The 18,191-nt window shown below is 49.2% G+C and overlaps 2 protein-coding genes across 4 annotated transcripts in view; one reads left to right on the top strand and one right to left on the bottom strand.

Moving 5' to 3' along the window:
* The window catches only part of ESPN (espin), a 111,968-nt gene extending 107,494 nt beyond the window's left edge, over positions 1 to 4,474 (top strand). Inside the window, exons 12-14 of one of the 2 annotated variants that reach the window (XM_083752560.1) lie at positions 1,089 to 1,168; positions 2,354 to 2,365; positions 3,492 to 4,474. In XM_083752560.1, the coding sequence (XP_083608686.1) occupies positions 1,089 to 1,168; positions 2,354 to 2,365; positions 3,492 to 3,639 (240 nt within the window). In that variant the 3' untranslated portion in view covers positions 3,640 to 4,474. Of the gene's footprint in view, positions 1 to 1,088; positions 1,179 to 2,353; positions 2,366 to 3,491 lie in introns of both variants that reach the window. The other variant, XM_083752561.1, reaches the window with a different exon arrangement.
* A 1,683-nt stretch (positions 4,475 to 6,157) lies between these two features.
* Positions 6,158 to 18,191, bottom strand: part of TNFRSF25 (TNF receptor superfamily member 25) — a 28,582-nt gene continuing 16,548 nt past the window's right edge. For both annotated transcript variants that reach the window (XM_083752760.1, XM_083752759.1), the window contains 4 exons: positions 11,771 to 11,834; positions 11,487 to 11,526; positions 9,957 to 10,100; positions 6,158 to 8,283 (listed from right to left, as the gene is read on the bottom strand). In XM_083752760.1, the coding sequence (XP_083608886.1) occupies positions 7,910 to 8,283; positions 9,957 to 10,100; positions 11,487 to 11,526; positions 11,771 to 11,834 (622 nt within the window). In that variant the 3' untranslated portion in view covers positions 6,158 to 7,909. The remainder of the gene's footprint in view (positions 8,284 to 9,956; positions 10,101 to 11,486; positions 11,527 to 11,770; positions 11,835 to 18,191) is intronic.

The following is an 18,191-nucleotide window of genomic DNA, read 5'->3' as shown; positions in this document are numbered from 1 at the left end:
TTGTGAAATCTTCCTGGAAAGGCTGCCATGCCTACAGCAGCCCCCCACCCAAAGGGGAAGTTGCTCTGACCAACTTATCCTGGAGAAATTATTTCAGTGTGCAAACCCCTTTGCAAATAAGGTCCATGCACAAAGTTCCAGCAGCAAGGAGGTTTTGCGGTGTGCAGAGATGGGCAAACCCCCCTGTTTAGATCCTTCTTGAACTTTTCCCCACCTACCTCCTTTCTGAGATTCCTTTCCAGTTCCAGTGGCCCTGAGTTTAGCCACAAACGTGCCAGAATACGGGAAGTGTTGGCAATGGGGCAGAGAAGTCCAAGGCACAGCTAACACATTCCAGATCTCTGGCAGAACTTGGCAGAGTTCTGTCCTAAGGCATCTCCACTTAATTGCACCAAAGTGAAGCGACGTCCACAGGCATCTCCAAAGCAGCAGAAAGGCATAAAATTCCCTTTCCCAGCTTGAGCTGGTTTTCTGAGTGCGGGGGTCTTTGTATATGTTATGCTTTCACCTTTCTTCTTTGCTACCTAGTAGAGAGGTTAACAGCCAGATTTGTTCTGCAGCCTCAAGAGAGCTTCCTAACCAACAGAAAAGTTGATCAAAACAAATAGATCTTCAGTGCTTTTTCTACCCCGACCCACAAGCCCATTCCATGGTTTCTGTAGCAGATTACTGAGGGGAGAGGGTCTGCATGCTGTAGTTAAGTAAGTCTATCTCCCTGTTGGGTGCCAGATATCAGCACCCAGAGCAGATATCCGTTGGAGAATGGGTGGCAAAGGGGTTCACCTGTTTTGCCCATTGCCATAAAGGTGGTTCTTATGTCCTGCTGCCCCCACCAATCCCTGCTTTCACCTGTAAGTGTTCCAGGACAAATTCAGCTTCCATGTCCCCTTCCTCCCTTCTGGGGCCACAAAACTCTTCCAGCCAGGCTTGGAGCTGTGGAACGGATGCACCTGCCTTCTCTGCGCTCTCTCTCTCTCTCTCTCTCTCTCTCTCTCTCTCTCTCTCTCCAGCCTCCGTTTCCCTTTCTTCCAGTCCTTCTCGCAGGCTTGAGCAGAAGGAAACCCTCAGCCACTTCTTTTGCCTTGCAGGAGCGAGAGGAAGAAGCTCGACTGGCCACCATGCCCGCCTGGCGGAGGGATATCCTGCGCAAGAAGATGGAGGAGGAAAGGTGAGCGCAGGCTCCAGGGGGAGGAAACGCAGCTCAAGGGATGCTGTCGGCAAGGGCATCCTTTATTGATTGCAAATGTGTGCCGCCTTTTCCTCCAAGGAGCTCAAGGTGGTGCACAAGGTTCTCCCCTTCCCCATTTAATCCCCACAACAACCCTGTGCGGTAGGCTAGCCTGAGAGGCAGGGACTGCACCCCACCCCCAGGTCACCCAAGTGAGCTTCGTGGCCGTGTGGGGATTCGAACCCTGGTCTCTTCCAGCTCCTAGTAGTCCACCACTCTAACCACAGCACTGAGCAAACAGCCCAGGAGTACCAATAGAGGCTGCAACCTGGCTGGACTTGCAAAATGGGAATCAAAGATCGTATCCTATATGGGCTGTTGTTAAGGTAAAGGTAAAGGGACCCCTGATCATTAGGTCCTGTCGTGACCGAATCTGGGGTTGCAGTGCTCATTTCGCTTTATTGGCCGAGGGAGCCGGCGTACAGCTTCCGGGTCATGTGGCCAGCATGACTAAGCTGCTTCTGGCGAACCAGAGCAGCCCACAGAAACGCCGTTTACCTTCCCGCCAGAGCGGTACCTATTTATCTACTTGCACTTTGATGTGCTTTCGAACTGCAAGGTTGGCAGGAGCAGGGACCGAGCAATGGGAGCTCACCCCGTCGCGGGGATTCGAACTGCCGACCTTCTGATCAGCAAGTCCTAGGTTCTGTGGTTTAACCCATAGCACCACCCACGTCCCGAGTTGTTGTTAAATTGGTGCTAAATTATGTTGTGCTATGTTTTCAGCATGGGGCTGTTTAGACACATTTTGGAGATGGTAGGTGGGGAAAGACAACAAGAGGGGAAGGTAGCAAGCCAGGCAAGGCCAATCTCTCCTGCAGCTTCTCACTGGCCCTATTTGTTTTTATTTATTATCCATACTGTGGGTGGAAAAAGAGGAAAGTTGGAGACCTGGGACAATAGATGGCAGCAAGCAGGTTCTCAGCCATTGGAAGGGGGTGGATTCTGTACATGCCTCTGGCATATTAACGACAACACTGCTGTGCTTTCTCTTAAAAGTGGAACAAACCAAAAAATGAAGATATTCATCCATGCTTGATTTTGAGTAGATGCTTATAGTATTACTCTTATAAATTTGGGATCTAATGGGTGCGTTTTCTTCTTCTTCTTCCTTTTCTTCTGCAGAGAGCAAAAGCGGTGAGTCATTACTTTCGTGACTGGTTCGGAAGGGTGGCGGCTTAAGGACTGGCAAAAAAGAGGGCTGAGATTTGTTTTGTTTTTATTTTTAAAAATTATCAAAACACTTCAACATACAATATAAAAAAATGAACTAATTGAACTAATCTAAATAAGCAGCAACAACAAGAAGAAGAAAGAAAAGAGAAAGGGGGCAATAAATAAAATAAAATACCCTCTCCCAAAGGTAGACCTTAACCCTTGTCTCACACAGATGGGGGGGGGGGGACAGACCCTCCCAGCTCTCACCTAGGACCTTCCCTTTCTCCCCCCAGCCTTCCACCCTGGGAGATCTTCCCTTCCCTGCCTCTCACACAGGGCCTTTCACCTACCAACCATCCCTGTGCATACCCTCTTTAATCCAGAGAAGAGGACATCAGAAAATAAAACAAAAGCAAAAACATGGGAGATAAAAGAGAAAAAAATGGGGCGGGGGATGACAAGAAGAAAAAGATCACAAAAAATAAAAAAGAGAGAGGTGACAATGAAATAAGGAGGACTTGTGGCTCTTCATCTTTCAATTATGTATATTAAGGTTATTCAAAGTATCCAGCTGTATTCCAGGATAATATCCAGCTGTTCCTCGTTCTGCTAGGCGATGTTTCCCCAAACTTCAACCCCAGACACCCCCAGTTTCATTCATTCTTCTTTCCACACAAAAAGTCCAAAAAGGGGCTCTCCACTTCTTATTATCGCTCAGTGTCAAGAATGGTCTTCCCACAGTCTGGTATGTCGACTTTATCTAAAATAACAATTGAACACCCATTATTAGGATAATAAGCCATAGTTACTCACTTGTTCTGTATTCATTAACTTTGGGGTCTCTTGATATCCAGAAACTGGCAATTCAGAAGCATTACTGCCCTCTGGTCATGGAAGCAGACGATAGCCTTCATGGCTAGCAGCCATTGGTCGCCTTCTTGCCCACTCCCCTTTTAAAGCCATCCCAGTTGGTGGCTGTCACTGCTTCCTGTGGGAGGGAGTTCCGCAGTTCACCTATGTGCTGAATGAACGGGCATTTTAGCTTTGGTGCCTCCCGAGCCTTTGGTAACCAGCTGAGCCTCCCCTCCCTTTTCCTTCCCAACAGAAAAGAGGAAGAAAAGCTGCGGCGAGAAGAGGAAGAGAAGGAAAAAGAGCAGTCAGAAAAGCTAAGGACTCTTGGGTATGATGAATCCAAATTGGCGCCTTGGCAAAGGCAGATCATCCTCAAAAAAGGAGACATAGCGAAGCACTAGGACCCGGGTGTCCTTCAATCTGCCCACCTGCCTGGTTCCGCTGTGCTTGGAGATGCTTCCATCCTGTAGATCTCAGACCCCGTGAGAGGAGGAGAAGGAGGAGGAGGGATGTTCCTGCCCACCCCTACCCCACTTCCTGTTTCTGGGCTTCTCTCTCCTCTCAGCAAAACCACACACACACCTCCTTGACCTATGCCATCTCTCTCCAATTGCTCGTTCCCCCGATTCTTCTTATTCATTTTGTGCCCGTTTTCAGACCAGCCCCACCCCCACCCCCTCAATGTGAGGACAGGCATAACATTCTTAAGTTATGCTGGAAGGGATGTGAAACTGTACCCTAAAATATAATGTACCGTTTTCTGTCCTGGAATGAAAAGAAAGAAAGAAAGAAAAAACCAGAACGCCCATGTACCAGTTTTCAGTGTGTCGGGAAGCACCAGGGATGAGCACTGACTGGCTAGCACCTGGGACTTCACCAACCCTGAGAAAAGTTTTGCAACTTGTTAGTATTTCTGAATTGAATTAATGTTCACAATGCCTTGTTAAGAAGCATTTGAAGGAGGGAGGTGGGTGACGTACTGAAAGGTGGGGAAGGATGTGCATAAATTCACTTGTGTGTAAGTCAAGTTGAAGCTGATGTCACACCTTGGGGGAGTGGGAAAACTGGCTGTCCGGAGTGTTATGTCTGTCTTCACCCTAAGGCTAAGTTGAATATGAAATCTAGCCACATGGCAACCTTAGCAACTTACAATACCCTCCACCCCCACTTGGCTGGTATGATATCAACTGCTTAATGTCCAAATGTCCATCTGTGCAATAAAATAATTTCTCCAGATTCGTCCGTTGATGCTGTCTTGGCTAACCCTAAGACCTAAGAGGGCTGGACTAGATGACCCTCTTGGTCCCTTCCAACGCTATGATTAACTTCTATTCCGAAAGGTTCTTCATCATCCCGTCAAGCTCTTTGACCTCTTGCTCTTAGCTTGCAGAAGCAAAAGAATAACCACTGAAAAAATGAATCGAGAGATTCTGCAAGCTTGCTGCATTTGCATAGTTTAAACAGATTGCAGAATCTGGTGTTCCTTGATGCAGAAACCGGATGAAGAATGTTTTAGAGCTCTGTGTATCCTGTGCATGTTTACTTGGAAGGAATTCCCATTGTCTTTATGAGTACTTATTTTATTGGCAAAGGAGAGGGTGTTGTTGTTGTTGTTTGCAAAACAGCGCTCAGGCCCCCTTCTCCAGGATGGATGGGCCACAACCCTCTTTTCATGTCTGACTTCACCCTTTCTCTGCCAAGATAATCTGTCTGCTGCAAACTGACCCGGGTAGCTTAAAGTATCATGGAGAGCAGCGTTCCTCAAGCACCCTGCCCTTTTCGTAATAGAACCTTGTAGACAAAAGGTTCTGCTGGTGCACATTTTATTTTGCAAAGGGAAAAGGGCATTTCTAAATAAAAGGGTTACAGTTTGAAATGTACATCTCAGTAATTTGGATGAGTTGAAGCAAGAAGTTCCTTTAGCTGCCATATTTTCATTAAAAGCACAGCAGCTCCAGCAGCGCTCTGTAGATATTCTTCAAACTCTTCTTTTCTATATGGCTTTGGGTCATGTCCACCTTTGAGGCCTCTGAAGGTTGGGGATTCTTTCAGACCCAGAATGTTGACCTTAATGTAAAGGTAAAGGGACCCCTGACCATTAGGTCCAGTCGTGACTGACTCTGGGGTTGTGGCGCTCATCTCGCTTTATTGGCCAAGGGAGCCGGCGTACAGCTTCTGGGTCATGTGGCCAGCATGACTAAGCCGCTTCTGGCGAACCAGAGCAGCACACGGAAATTCCATTTACCTTCCCTCCAGAGCGGTATCTATTTATCTACTTGCACTTTGACGTGCTTTCAAACTGCTAGGTTGGCAGGAGCAGGGACCGAGCAACAGGAGCTCACCCCATCACGGGGATTCGAACCGCCGACCTTCTGATCGGCAAGTCCTAGGCTCTGTGGTTTAACCCACAGCACCACCCGTGTTGACTTTATCAGTTGTTAAAAAGCAAGTCCCTCTCCAAGCTGGTCTTTCCTTTGTTTTTTCTCACTTTTGACCTCTCCCTCGGGATGGAATTGCTTCTACACAGACTCCCTTCTGCTTTCGCTGATACAACTGCAAGAACGTTTTTATGCCATCCTGGTTGCTGAAGGGTGGCAATTAAGAGGGAGTGGACTGGGTAGAGGTGTGTGCATATATGAACCAGCCAAAATTCCTCCCCATGCCCCTGTTGTGTGACTCACTTTGCCTCCACTGAATTCAGCGGGACCTAGGGATAACTAACCACCTCTGGATCAGCCATCAAGGGCCTATTAACCACACACAAAACAGGCAGCTGTTATTCTGGACACAGAAGTAATATTTAATAACGTAGAGCGTATCATTTCTTTTTATTTTATTTCCTGAAACTGAAATAACGATGCCATGGTGGAAAGGGTTTCTGAACAGAGAGGGAATGGAAGGGAGTCATAGGCGGAGGTGTGGAGCATTTTTTTAATCTAACAAAATGTATATACCGCTCAATTGTTCAAAACAAAACTCTAAGCCCAGGAAGTTTAGCATTCAACCAGCACCCAATTCCAGTGGCCATGGCAGTGAGCGGGAGAGCTGGTAGTCTCTAGTTCAAATTTGAATGACAATATTCACAACTCAGCTTGATGCACCTGCAGTGTCCAGTTGCTGCAACCAGCAGGGAATTCTGAAAATGGCCTTGGAAATGTAGCACCAGAAAAATGGCAGAGAACTGGATTTTTCATAAATAGCAATACTGCAGCATCCTGGATTTGGATGGCGGCCCTCAAATCCCAATTCGCTGCTCGCAACTGGAAATTTGAAAGCTGGAGGATCCCCAACAGCTAGCTGTCTATTCTCTTCTTTCTATGCATAAAAACACAGGAAGCCAAACCTTTGGGTCCACCTAGCTGATGGGCAGGAGGGTCTCCAGCAAGGGTCTTCCCAAAAAACCCTAGAGATGGCACCTAGAGGGGCCCCCCCATGCAAAATATGTGCTTGAGGGTTTACCACCAGGGCATCTGGTGTGTACAAGTTGCTGGACTAGATGGGCCATTGGCCTCATCCTGAAGGCTGTACTAAAGTTCTTATGCTGAGCTCCCTCTGGCCTACAGACACACTATTTAGTCTGCAGGTAGACCACCACTTCTCTTGACAACCCTTATGAACATCACCTGAGGTCCTTCTCTGTGGGCTGGCTCAGAGAGAGTTTTAAGGCATGGCAGTGAGGAACAGGACCTTTTCTGTGGTGACCCCCCACCTGCAGAATTCTTTCCCAAATGAGCCCTGCCTGGTGCCGACACTGACATTTTCTTAGAACCTGATTAAGCCCTCCTCTTCACTTGGGCATTTGATGGGATTTGGAACATGATTAAACTAGATTGCAAGACGCCTGGAGATTGCCCTGTGTTTGGCCACTTAACAAATTAAAAAGCAGTGAAAGCCAATCAAATTGCAGACTTCCTGGTGTGGGAAAACAAGGAGCTCCTAGGACCATCACATGTATCTTTCCAGGGCTCAATCAAGTTCAGAATCACAAGCTCGTGATTGTTAAAGTGCGTTAGAATTGACATAGTGAAAACACTTAAATACATTTTTCAAAACAGGCTCCTGGCACTCTTGCCAGCCATTGGGTGACCTCCGGTGAGGTCACAGAATGTTCCTGAACATTCCAACTCCTGAGTGGGGAGGCTCAGTCATGGAATGCTGGACACTGAAGAAATCAGAAGGCTGGTTTGACTGAGAGGAAACTTGCAGAAGGTCTGAGAGGTGAGTGGTGGGTGGGCAAGGGGCTGTGATAGAGTAATATTCTGGTTGTCTCAGCCTTCCTGTGGGCAGCCAAGTTCTGAGGCATAAGTCTTGGCCATAATTTGTAGCAAGGTGTCCTGCTGAATCACTAATAGTACCTTAAGAGCATTTTAGTGTGTGCAAAGCATTTCGCATACATAATCTCAGCATTATCTCCCTATCTCAGAGGCCACCTGGAATATCCATTGGAACTGCATCATCCTTGGGTTGCAGCTCAGTGTCTTAGGCACTACACATGTTCCAGAATACCTGGAGTAGGATTTCAATGTCACTGCAAAGTTCTATACCTGCAGTGCCCCTTCCATGAGGTTGGAGCTCTCTGTTTCCTTTACCCCAGCGCAAGTCTGTCTGAGATGGGGTGGGGGATGGCATAGCCCAGATCTTTGCCCCCTCCCCATCTCAGGGGCTCCCCTGCTAGCTGTTGGCATGCAGCTGCTCTCTCAGTTCCTGGGCGCAGCCGCCCAGCTGCATGCTCTCCAGGACAGTGAAGATGGCGTCTGTCGAGGGCCCCTGCTGCTGCTGGCACCAGCGCTTGAGCATCTCATACTGCTGCTCGCGGAACTGCGAGTGCTCCAGCTCCACCAGCTCAATCTCCCTGTCGCGCAGGCCCAGACCCCGCACAAACTCTTTCCAGCGCCGGACTGGCACAGCATCAATCACGGCGTACATGTTTCTGCCTTGCAGCAAACCACAGATCGGGGGCGCTCCGTTCACCAGTTTCTCTTTCTCGGCGAGGGATGCGGCGGGAGGCTCTGAATGGAGAAACAGGGGGGGCATCTGCACCGTGCCTGCAAAAACAAAAGATTTGGCTTTACCAACCGCAAAGCTCTGGGGGCATCTTCCAGCTGCAGCAGAAAGTCTCAAGGGGCGTAGACACTAGTCTCTGAGAGCAATGGGCACGTCGAAATTCTTGGAGAGCTTCTGCATGTGCTGGATATGATATTTGCTACCATAGCTGTCAACTTTCAGATTTGAAAATAAGGGATCAGCAGCCTCACCTGTCCCGGGGACAGTCTACGGGATATCTAACAATCCGGGATAGCAGCAGGAAGCAGCGGGAAACAGCGGTGGAATAAAGGAATTTCCCTCAAAAAAAGGGAAAGTTGACAGCTAAGTTTGCTGCACCTTTAGTGGTTAGGTTGCTAGGAAAAGGGCCCATTCACACTGAACATTTAAAGCATTTGAGATTGTCATAGCATCTCTCAAAAGAATTATGGGAAGTGTAATAGGAGCTAGAACTTTATATGCACAGAGGTGGAAGGAGGAAGGATTACCAAGGAAGGAAGAATGGCTTATGAAAATGATGGACTGGGCTGAAATGGCAAAATTAACTGCCAGATTAAGAGGCCATAACGAGGATCCAAGGAGTCCAAGGAGGATGGGAGACCATTGATCGACTATCTGTTAAAGTATCACCCCTACATGAAGTCGCTGGCAGGATTTGAAATATAAGCAGTGGATTAATGAAATAATTAATGGTACTGGAGTTTAGCGAGTAAAAATGCATGTGTTGTAAAACAGCTAATAAAATGGAGTAAAAAAAACAAACATCAGGAAAGGGGGGTAGGAAGTCAAGAAGAAACTTTATACATTTTAAAAAACAAAAACCATAATGTTCTGGAATATTTTTGGAGATTTAATATACCGTACTCTTCCGTGTATAAGACTAGATTTATTTACTAAAAAATGTTAAAAACGGGGTAGTCTTATACACGGGGCCAATCTCCCCCCATTTTCTTAATTTTGAGTCCCCAAAAATAGGAGGTGTGTTATACACAGAAAAATACGGTAAATGACCGGAGGGGGAGGGAGGGAGGGAGGGAGGGAGGGAGGGAGGGAGAGAGAGAGAGAGAGAGAGAGAGAGAGAGAGAGAGAGAGAGAGAGAGGGAGGGAATCCTGGGAACTGTAGTTCGTGGAGGGTGCTGGGAGTCTGTAAGAGGACCCTCCCTGCCCCGTCACAGAACTACAATTCTCCAAGTGGTTTAACAGTCAATTCCTCTTTGCAGGGAACTCTAAAAAACTCCCTAGCCAGCTTGGGCAAGCTGTTAGTCTTTCGACCTCAGTTCTTTATCTGCAAAACAGGTATAATTGCAACAGCTGGACTTATACAGATTGATCTATATATTGTAATTGGTCTGAAGCACTTTGCATGTGTGGGGGATATGACCACCCCGTGGGAGCCAGCCCAATATATTTTTCTGCCTGAGGCAGAGGTTAGGATCCCATCCTGCCCTGTTCCATGTGTAGAAGCTGTTCAGGCTGACTGACTGAATCTTACTTCAGCAACAGCCTGGGGCTACGGAACTTCAGTGAACCAGCTTAGAGGGCAAATGGTTGGCTTGTGGGGCACACAGCTCCGATCCCCAACAGAGGTGAATGGACTGGAGGAGGGTCTGCAGCTACAGCCCCTAAACACTCTACCCAAATGGCAGGACCGGTCCTGTTTCCACCTTAGGATTACCATTGCAAAGGTGTTTGGTAGACTGGCCAGTCTGGACGCATGGAGATGTGGAGTAGCTCTTCTCAGCACGGGGGGCAAATCTCCTTATACAGTACACAATGAAGGCCGCTGCCAGAAGCATCAAGCATCCGCAGACACCTATAGCTTAGAAGACACGCAGGAAGAGACCAAAAAGTGAGGAATCAAACACCTCGCCTTTGCCAAGCTCCCCAGACGTTGTACAACTGCAGTGTATGGGCACATACAGTTGCAATCGAAATTATTCAAACCCTCCCCCATTGAAAATCAGGTTTATTATCACAAATTTACAAACTTCCAGCTGTCCGCAATGAGCAAATCAAACAGAAGCAATTGAAGTAGCTCAACACAGTGGATGCCTCAAGCGGTTTCCCCAAATGCAACTGAAATTGCACCTTATACTGGCTTCTCCAGTCTCACTGTTATTCAAGCTCAAGGTGGCATACATGATTCTGCCTCACCTTCCCCCGCCCCTCACACACACAACAACCCTGCGAGGTGGGTTAGACTGAGAGACAGTGACTGACCCAAAGACACCCAGTAAGCTTCATGGCTGAGTGGGGATTTGAACCCTGGTCTCTCCCAGGTCTTAGCTGAGCACTCTAACCTCTGTACTGTACTGGCTCAACCTGAACAAAAGTGGCATGGCGGTCCCATTTAACCATTTCAAAAAGTGAAAATCTGGATGCAACAGTTGTTGAGCGAAGAAGAAGAAGAAGTTGTTGTTTCTGAGCTATTTTTAAGGAAATTTGCCAAAATCTACACTTCTAACATGGGTTGCCATACGTCCGGATTTTCCTGGACATTTAAGCGATTTTCCCCCAGACACTGTTTCCAATGGCCGAATCCTGGCAATGTATGGCTGAACCCAGATGGATGGCAACCATAATGTAACACACATTTAACTTCTCCTTCACAAATTTGCCCAGCCCAGTTGTAAAGTCCCACCTGAAGATGCCATTGAGGACTGAACCTGGGGCAAGTAATGTGATTCTTACCTTACTATCTTAGAGCTTAGCGTTGCCATATGTCCAGATTTTCCCAGACATTAACTGGGATCTCAGTGGCAGAAGTGATATCTGGGGGGAATTTCCGAAAAGCGGCAGTTTGTTCTGGATTTTCGGCAACATAACCAAAAAATTGCATTTTGGAGGGGATTTTTTTTTAAAGTCAACAATTTGTTTGCATCCATATTTTCACTTCTTGAAATATGACAGCCCTATCATAGGCTATGTTTCAGTCGCACAAGAAACAGGTTTCCATGCACATAAATACCCCTTTCTCCATCATCCAGGCAAGCAGAAGGTGCAATCACAGGCCACAGACACATTGCAGTCAAGGCAAAGTACTCCAGAAAGGTGCAAATTCAGGCTATTGTGAGGCACAACAGGGGAAACTCCCAAGGGCCAGGCAGAGTGCTCCATTTGGCCCTTGACCCTGAGGTTACCCACACCCCTCCAATAAACACTAAACTGAGCTCATAACACCAGGTGTGACATTGCCAAGACCTACCAAATTTACAGTCCTTGCCGCAGATTTCAGTTCTGGGACTCTTGCTGGAAGACAAAAAGAGTTAAGTCCTTTAGGTAAAAATAGGCCACAAAGACAGCTCATTCTCCTGGACAATTCTCTCAGGCCGCACTGAAGGGCTGTTGTGTTACAGTTGGAAAGGGAAGGGGTGGGAAGAGGATTCTTTTGAGCACCGCTGCCTTCACCACAGCGACCTGTTTATTGGGTGATGACAAAGTGATTCAGGGAGAGATCACTTTGTGAGGGGCAGGTGATCGCGTGGGGACTTGCCTACTTGGGGTGGTGGGTACCAGAAGTCGTGAAGCATCAGAGTTAAACCGCAATCCTGCTCTGGAGGGAAAAGATAAAATAAGTTTCTAGGTAGTCTTTTGAAATCTAAAGGCAGTCCTTACAGAAATGCTTCCTGAGGTCAACTAAGCAAGAGGTGGGATGGAGAGCTTCTGATGTCTGGGTGAGAGATGGTGGGTGTCAGAAGAATAGAGTTGATTTGGTAGGCAGCGTGCAGGAGCAGAGTGCATTTCGAGACAAGCAGATCATAGACAGAAAGGGACAGGCTCCACTTGTAGATTGCAGACCAGTGGGGTTTAAGCCCCCAAGCAAAAGGGTGGCAATGCAGGGGACTGAAAGAAAGGGGTCTGTTAGGGGTGGACAAAAGGTGGAGAATGTCTAGCTTGGGGTAACACATCCCTACGGGATAAGGATGCTAACCAGGTTTCCCCAACATAGCTTTCTCCAATTCCCACCAGCCTGGCCAACATGACAAAAGAGCGGTAAGGGAGGAAGGGCACTGCAATACAAAACCATCTGGAGGGCACCACGTTGAGGAAGGCTGGCCTCAGCATTCAAGGTCACCAAAACTGGGTAGAGCAGAACTCAGCCGTGAGCCCACAAAGAGGCCCAAAGCCATGGTGGTGGCAATGGGGACACCAGAGATATTTGGAGAGGGACTTATATGTTAATGGCGGAGGCTTCCGAGCTGATAGGAGGGAGCTGGAGAGGGCTTGGAGCTGAACTAAGAACACAGAGACAGTAAGCATAATAAGAAACTGCAGGAATGGAGAGAATTTGTAGGCTATGCCTGGGTACAAGCATTACAAAGGACAGGGAAATGATGTGTTGAGGGTTGTTTTGTGTTGTATGTCAAAGAGAACATAAGGGCACTTGAGAATTTAAGAGAGACTCATCCACAGCATCTCTATGGGTACGGGTAAGCTTTCGTGTGCATGCACACTTCTTCAGATACTTCTGTTTCAGTGTAACTGAAGTGTATCATGAAAGCTTATATTCAGAACAAATTTAGCTGGTCTCCAAGGTGCTGCTGGACAATTTTTTAATTTATTTATTTAGACTGTGTCAGACCAACACGGCTACCTACCTGAATCTCTATGGGGGATATGGTACTGTGATGGGTTAAGGGGCTGCTTGTGCGTAAATGGCTGAGTTCTTAACTCCTGCAATCAGTTTCTAAACTCTCCCCGTCCGCGGAGCCATGGGTGCATGGCTACCTCAATCGCTGGCAGTATCCGTCAGTGGGCGCTTCCGGAATTTACGCCAACATAGGAGTTCCTTAACGGAAACTCTCCTTTTGGAATCTCTGCGTGACAGTTTCCTGCGCGGAGTGGGCGTCCCCAGCGGAGGTCCTGAAACCTCTCCGCTGTTCTCACTGGAAGTATCTTGGAGCCATCCCTCCGACTGAGTTTCTGCGGGAACTCTCTCTCTCCCCCTGCTGGTTCCTTCCTCAGCATCCGAGGGTCTCCTAACCTCCTTGAGCCCTTCCACCACCTGACTCTCCGATGGCAGTTCCCTGACATCCACCTCCCCTCCAGGACCCCCCTCACCCCCCGTTTCCCCCTCTTCTCTGGGTGGTGAGGCTGGGAACCCCCTGAACTACTCTTTCTCATCTTCGGATGACTCGAAAACCGCCCTCCACCTACTACTGTCCCTTCTTCCCTAATACTCTTCCCCCTCTGATTCTTCTTCCTCTTCTTGTCCTGATTCTGGGAACCCCTCAAACTCCCCTTCTTCGTCAGTAGTGCCGAAGTGTTCCTCCCAGAACCTAGCCAAGGGCTGAGGCTTCCTTGGGTACCGGAGATGAAACGTTCCTACTAAAATCTCATCATCAACCGTTTCTGCCGGTACTCAGGTATTTTCGGACTCTGGTTCCCCTTCCCATGCCACTAAGTACTCCACCTGTTTACCCTTCCACCGAGAGTCGAGTATTTCTGCTACATGACTACTGCTTTCCCTCTCTTCTACTTCCGGTGCCGCGGGAACCTCACCTTCACGTCCCAAAGATTCCCGCCCCTCCCGGTACGGTGACAGTAATGACCTATGGAATACTGGATGCAGTTTCATGTTGTCTGGCAACCTGAGTTTGAAGGCCACCGGATTGACCTGTTGTATAACTTCGAAGGGTCCCAGTCGTTTCAGTCTCAATTTCTTGCACCCGCCCTTGAAGGGCAACCCTTTTGTTGACAACCACACCTGGTCCCCCACCCTTATGGTCTCGCCTTCCCTTCTGCTCCTATCTGCCTGCTTCTTGTATTCTTCCTTGGCCCTATCCAAATTCATCTTGAGCTGTTGATGTATGGCTTCCATTTCTTCCACGAAATGTTCCGCGGCCGGTACACTCCATCTTTCCCCTCCTTCCCCTGGAAAGGCCCTGGGGTGACACCCGTAATTGGCCATAAATGGACTCATGCCCGTGGACACATTTTCTGCGTTATTGTAGGCGAATTCGGCCAGGGCCAATTTCTCTACCCAATCATTCTCTCTGTCATTTACATAACACCTCAGGTATTGTTGCAGAATACCGTTTGCCCTTTCCGCCTGCCCGTTTGTTTCCGGGTGTCTGGCGGTCGAGAAATTGACCTCTACGTGAGCTTCCTCCAGAACCTGGACGTAAATTGTTTCCCTCTGTCTGAGACCACCCTCAAGGGGGCGCCATGCAACCTAAAAATGTGTTCTATAAACTGTTACCGCATGTGAGCAGGCTATAAAGTGGCACATCTTGGTTAACTGGTCTACTACCACCATGACAGCCGTTTTCCCCTTGGATTTGGGCAAATCCGTCATAAAATCTATGGAGACTGCCTCCCATGGCCGTTCGGGTGTGGGCAATGGTTCCAGCAACCCCGCCGGCGCGCCCTTTCCCCCTTTGCTCGCTGGCAGCGGTCGCACCCCCTTACATACTCTCTTACATCTTCCCTCACCTTGGGCCACCAGAACTGCCTGGTAACTAACCACATGGTTTTGTGCTGCCCAAAGTGCCCTGCGGTGGGGCTGTCGTGTAGTTGTTTGAGTACTCTACCCCTCAATTCCCCTTCCGGTATGTACAATGCCCCTTTGTAATACAACGCCCCATTCCTTTCTTCAAACCCCCCTGTGTTCTCCCCGGCTCTCCTGAGCCCTCTGAGCTTATCTTGGGCGTATTCATCGTTCTCTGTCCCTTCTACCAGTTCCCTTTGCCCCACCAATGCTGCTCCACAAACCCAGTGGTCCTCTGGGATGATATGTCTTTCTTCAGGTGCTCCCTTCCCCTCCATATACTCGGGCTTTCGAGAGAGAGCGTCCGCCCTGACGTTCTCTGGTCCCGGTACATAGCGAATCTCAAAATGGAATTTGGAGAACTCCTGTGCCCACCTCACTTGTCTCTGGTTCAGTACTCGGGCCGTTCTCCAATATTCCAGATTTTTGTGGTCCGTGCACACCTGCACCTTGTGCTGCGCACCAATCAGCAGGTGTCGCCACCGTCGAAAAGCTTCATGAATGGCGAGCAGTTCCCGGTCGTACACTGTGTAATTCCTTTCGGATTTGTTCAACTTCCGCGAGAAAAAGGCACACGGTCTCCAGTCCAACTCGTCTTTTCCCGGCTGGAGAAGCACTGCCCCTACCGCGCGATCAGAAGCGTCCATCTCCACCCTCATCGGCTTCTGTAGATCTACGTGCAAGAGCTGCTCCTCCGACGCAAACACTTTCTTTAGCTGTTCAAACGCTCGCTGTGCCTCTTCCATCCAGGCGAATTTCTTCTTACTACTGAGACAATCGGTGATGGGCGCCGTTAAGTGGGCAAAGTTTTTGATGAACTTCCGATAGAAGTTTCCAAACCCCAGGAATCTCTGCACGTCCTTCCTGGTTCTGGGTGTCTTCCATTCCAGTACCGCTTGGACTTTACTGGGATCCATGGCCAACCCCTTGTCTGACAAACGGTACCCCAGGAACTCCACCTCTCTGGTATGGAACTGGCACTTCTCCAATTTTACCCACAGCTGGTTTGCTTGCAGCCTGCTTAGGACCTCCCTGACATCTCTGACATGCTGCTCCTCGTCCTCTGAGTAGACTAACACATCGTCTAAAAAGGCCACACAGTTCTTATAGAGCAGAGGTCCCAGGACATGATGCATGAAGGACTGAAAGCAGGCTGAGCCCGCCTGTAATCCGAAGGGCATAACGAGATACTCAAAGGCCCCCAAGGGGGTGAACATGGTGGTCTTCCATTCATCCCCCTTCCTCATCTGTATCAGGTTATAAGCCCCCCTCAGGTCCAGCTTGGTAAAAATCTTTCCCTTCCTCACCCTGGTCAGAATGTCGTCAATCCTGGGCATGGGAAAGGCCACTGGTTCTGACACCGAATTGACGGCCCGGAAGTCCACGACCAACCTGGGGTTTTTTGAGTCCTTTTTGTCCACAAAAAACACTGGGCTGCCCCCCACCGCTCTTGACTCCCTGATGAACCCTCGTTTCAGGTTCTCGTCTATAAACTCCCTTAACTCCTGCATCTCCCTGTCCGACATAGCGTACAGTTTGCCCACTGGTAACTGGGCTCCCGGGAGTAGATTAATTTGACAGTCAAAGGGTCTATGCGGGGGCAGTCTATCTGCTTCCTTCTCGCTGAAAACATCACTCAGGTCTGCGTATTGTGGTGGTATTTCACCCTTTTCTCCCACCACCATCCCTGCCAGACTTGCTCTAGCCAACCCCTGAGCTTCTCTTCCCTTGCAGTGTTCTAGGCAATGAGCTGATCCAAAAGAGACCGTCCGCTGGTGCCATCCCACTAGCGGGTCATGTAACGCCAGCCAGCTCATCCCTAATATGATGGGCGGCCCCGCCAGAGTGGCTACGTGAAAGGCAATGACTTCCGTGTGCCTTGCCACCCTCATTGTCATGGGGACCGTTTGTTGGCTCACTTCCCCTCCCAGAAGTTCCCTCCCATCAATCGTGGTCACCTGCAAGGAATTACCTAAGGGCAGCATCTGTATCTGATGCTCTGATGCAAACTCCTTACTCATGAAATTGCAGGAGCTGCCTGAGTCTAACAGGGCTTTTATCGTGAGTGGATGTCCATTGGGGAGCTCTAGCAGTACCTCTATGACTAGAGCCGCTCTTGGGGGTTCAGGCTTGGGCACGTTCACTGATCCTTGGCCTGGCTGCTGTGCCCTGTCGCTGGCAGCCAGGCGCTGGCTTTTACCTGCTCCTTAACCCCCTCCTCCTCACTCCCAACAGCTCCCACCATTCCTTGCCATCTCTTCCTTTGTGGGCACACTCTGGCAAAATGTCCCGGCTGTTGACAGAGATAGCATTTTTTTGGCGCTCTTCCCCTCCTTCTTCCGCCCTTCCTGGACGTTTGAAATGCCGTGCGCGCGCGCAGTACCAATCTCCATTGGTTCCGCTGGTGGGGAAGGTTGCCCTGGCATCTTAGGAATGCGGAAATCACTCCAACGCTCTCCTCTCCCTTCCCGCTTCTCCAGAGCCCTTGCCTCTTGGCGTGATCCAATCGCAAGAGCTGATTTAGTCAGCTGATCCATAGACTCCGGCCGGGGCGTGTGGAAAAGTTCATCTTTCACCGCCGGGGATAGCCCTTCTTCAAACAGCATTTGAATCGGGTCCGAGCACAGGTCCCACCCCAATTTATGTATGAGCATGGTAAACTGTGTCCAATACTCTCGGACGGACTGATTCCCCTGTTTGCATGCCATTAACTGTCTGCGTACCACGCCCTGTTCAATCTGGCTGGAAAACATCAAATCCATCGCGATAATCATTTCCTCAAGTCCTTTAGGGCATCATTATTCGATGCCATCAGGGGCCTCACCCATTCTCTAGCTCCCCCCTCAAGGTGCCCAATCACAAAAGCCACTCTCGATTCCTCATCGGCAAAGTCATCAAACTGCAGGTTGAGTGCGTATTGCATTTCTGTCTTAAAGGCTTGGTAGTTTCTTGGGTCACCCCCGAATTTCTGTACCAACCCCGGTACCTTCCTTGCGATGGGGGTGGGCTTCCCCTGTGCATCCTGAGCTCTCCTCTCCTTGAGACGCGCCGTTAGCAGTGCCAGCTGGTGTTCCAACGCTCTGTTTCTCTCCTCCAGAGTTGGTCCCGCCCCAGCTCCTCCCGCTGCTCCGTCTCCAGTTGGGTTGCTCATGATGCCTCTCTTTCGCACACGCAGCGTCGAAGACTGACGGATTGCTGTGATGGGTTAAGGGGCTGCTTGTGCGTAAATGGCTGAGTTCTTAACTCCTGCAATCAGTTTCTAAACTCTCCCCGTCCGCGGAGCTACCTCAATCGCTGGCAGTATCTGTCAGTGGGCGCTTCCGGAATTTACACCAACATAGGAGTTCCTTAACGGAAACCCTCCTTTTGGAATCTCTGTGTGACAGTTTCCTGCACGGAGTGGGCGTCCCCAGCAGAGGT

This window comes from Podarcis gaigeae (genome assembly GCF_964106915.1).
Source record: "Podarcis gaigeae genome assembly, chromosome: 8".
NCBI classification, from domain to species: domain Eukaryota; kingdom Metazoa; phylum Chordata; class Lepidosauria; order Squamata; family Lacertidae; genus Podarcis; species Podarcis gaigeae.
Note: the sequence above shows the minus strand (reverse complement) of the source record. Positions and strands in the feature narration are given on the sequence as shown.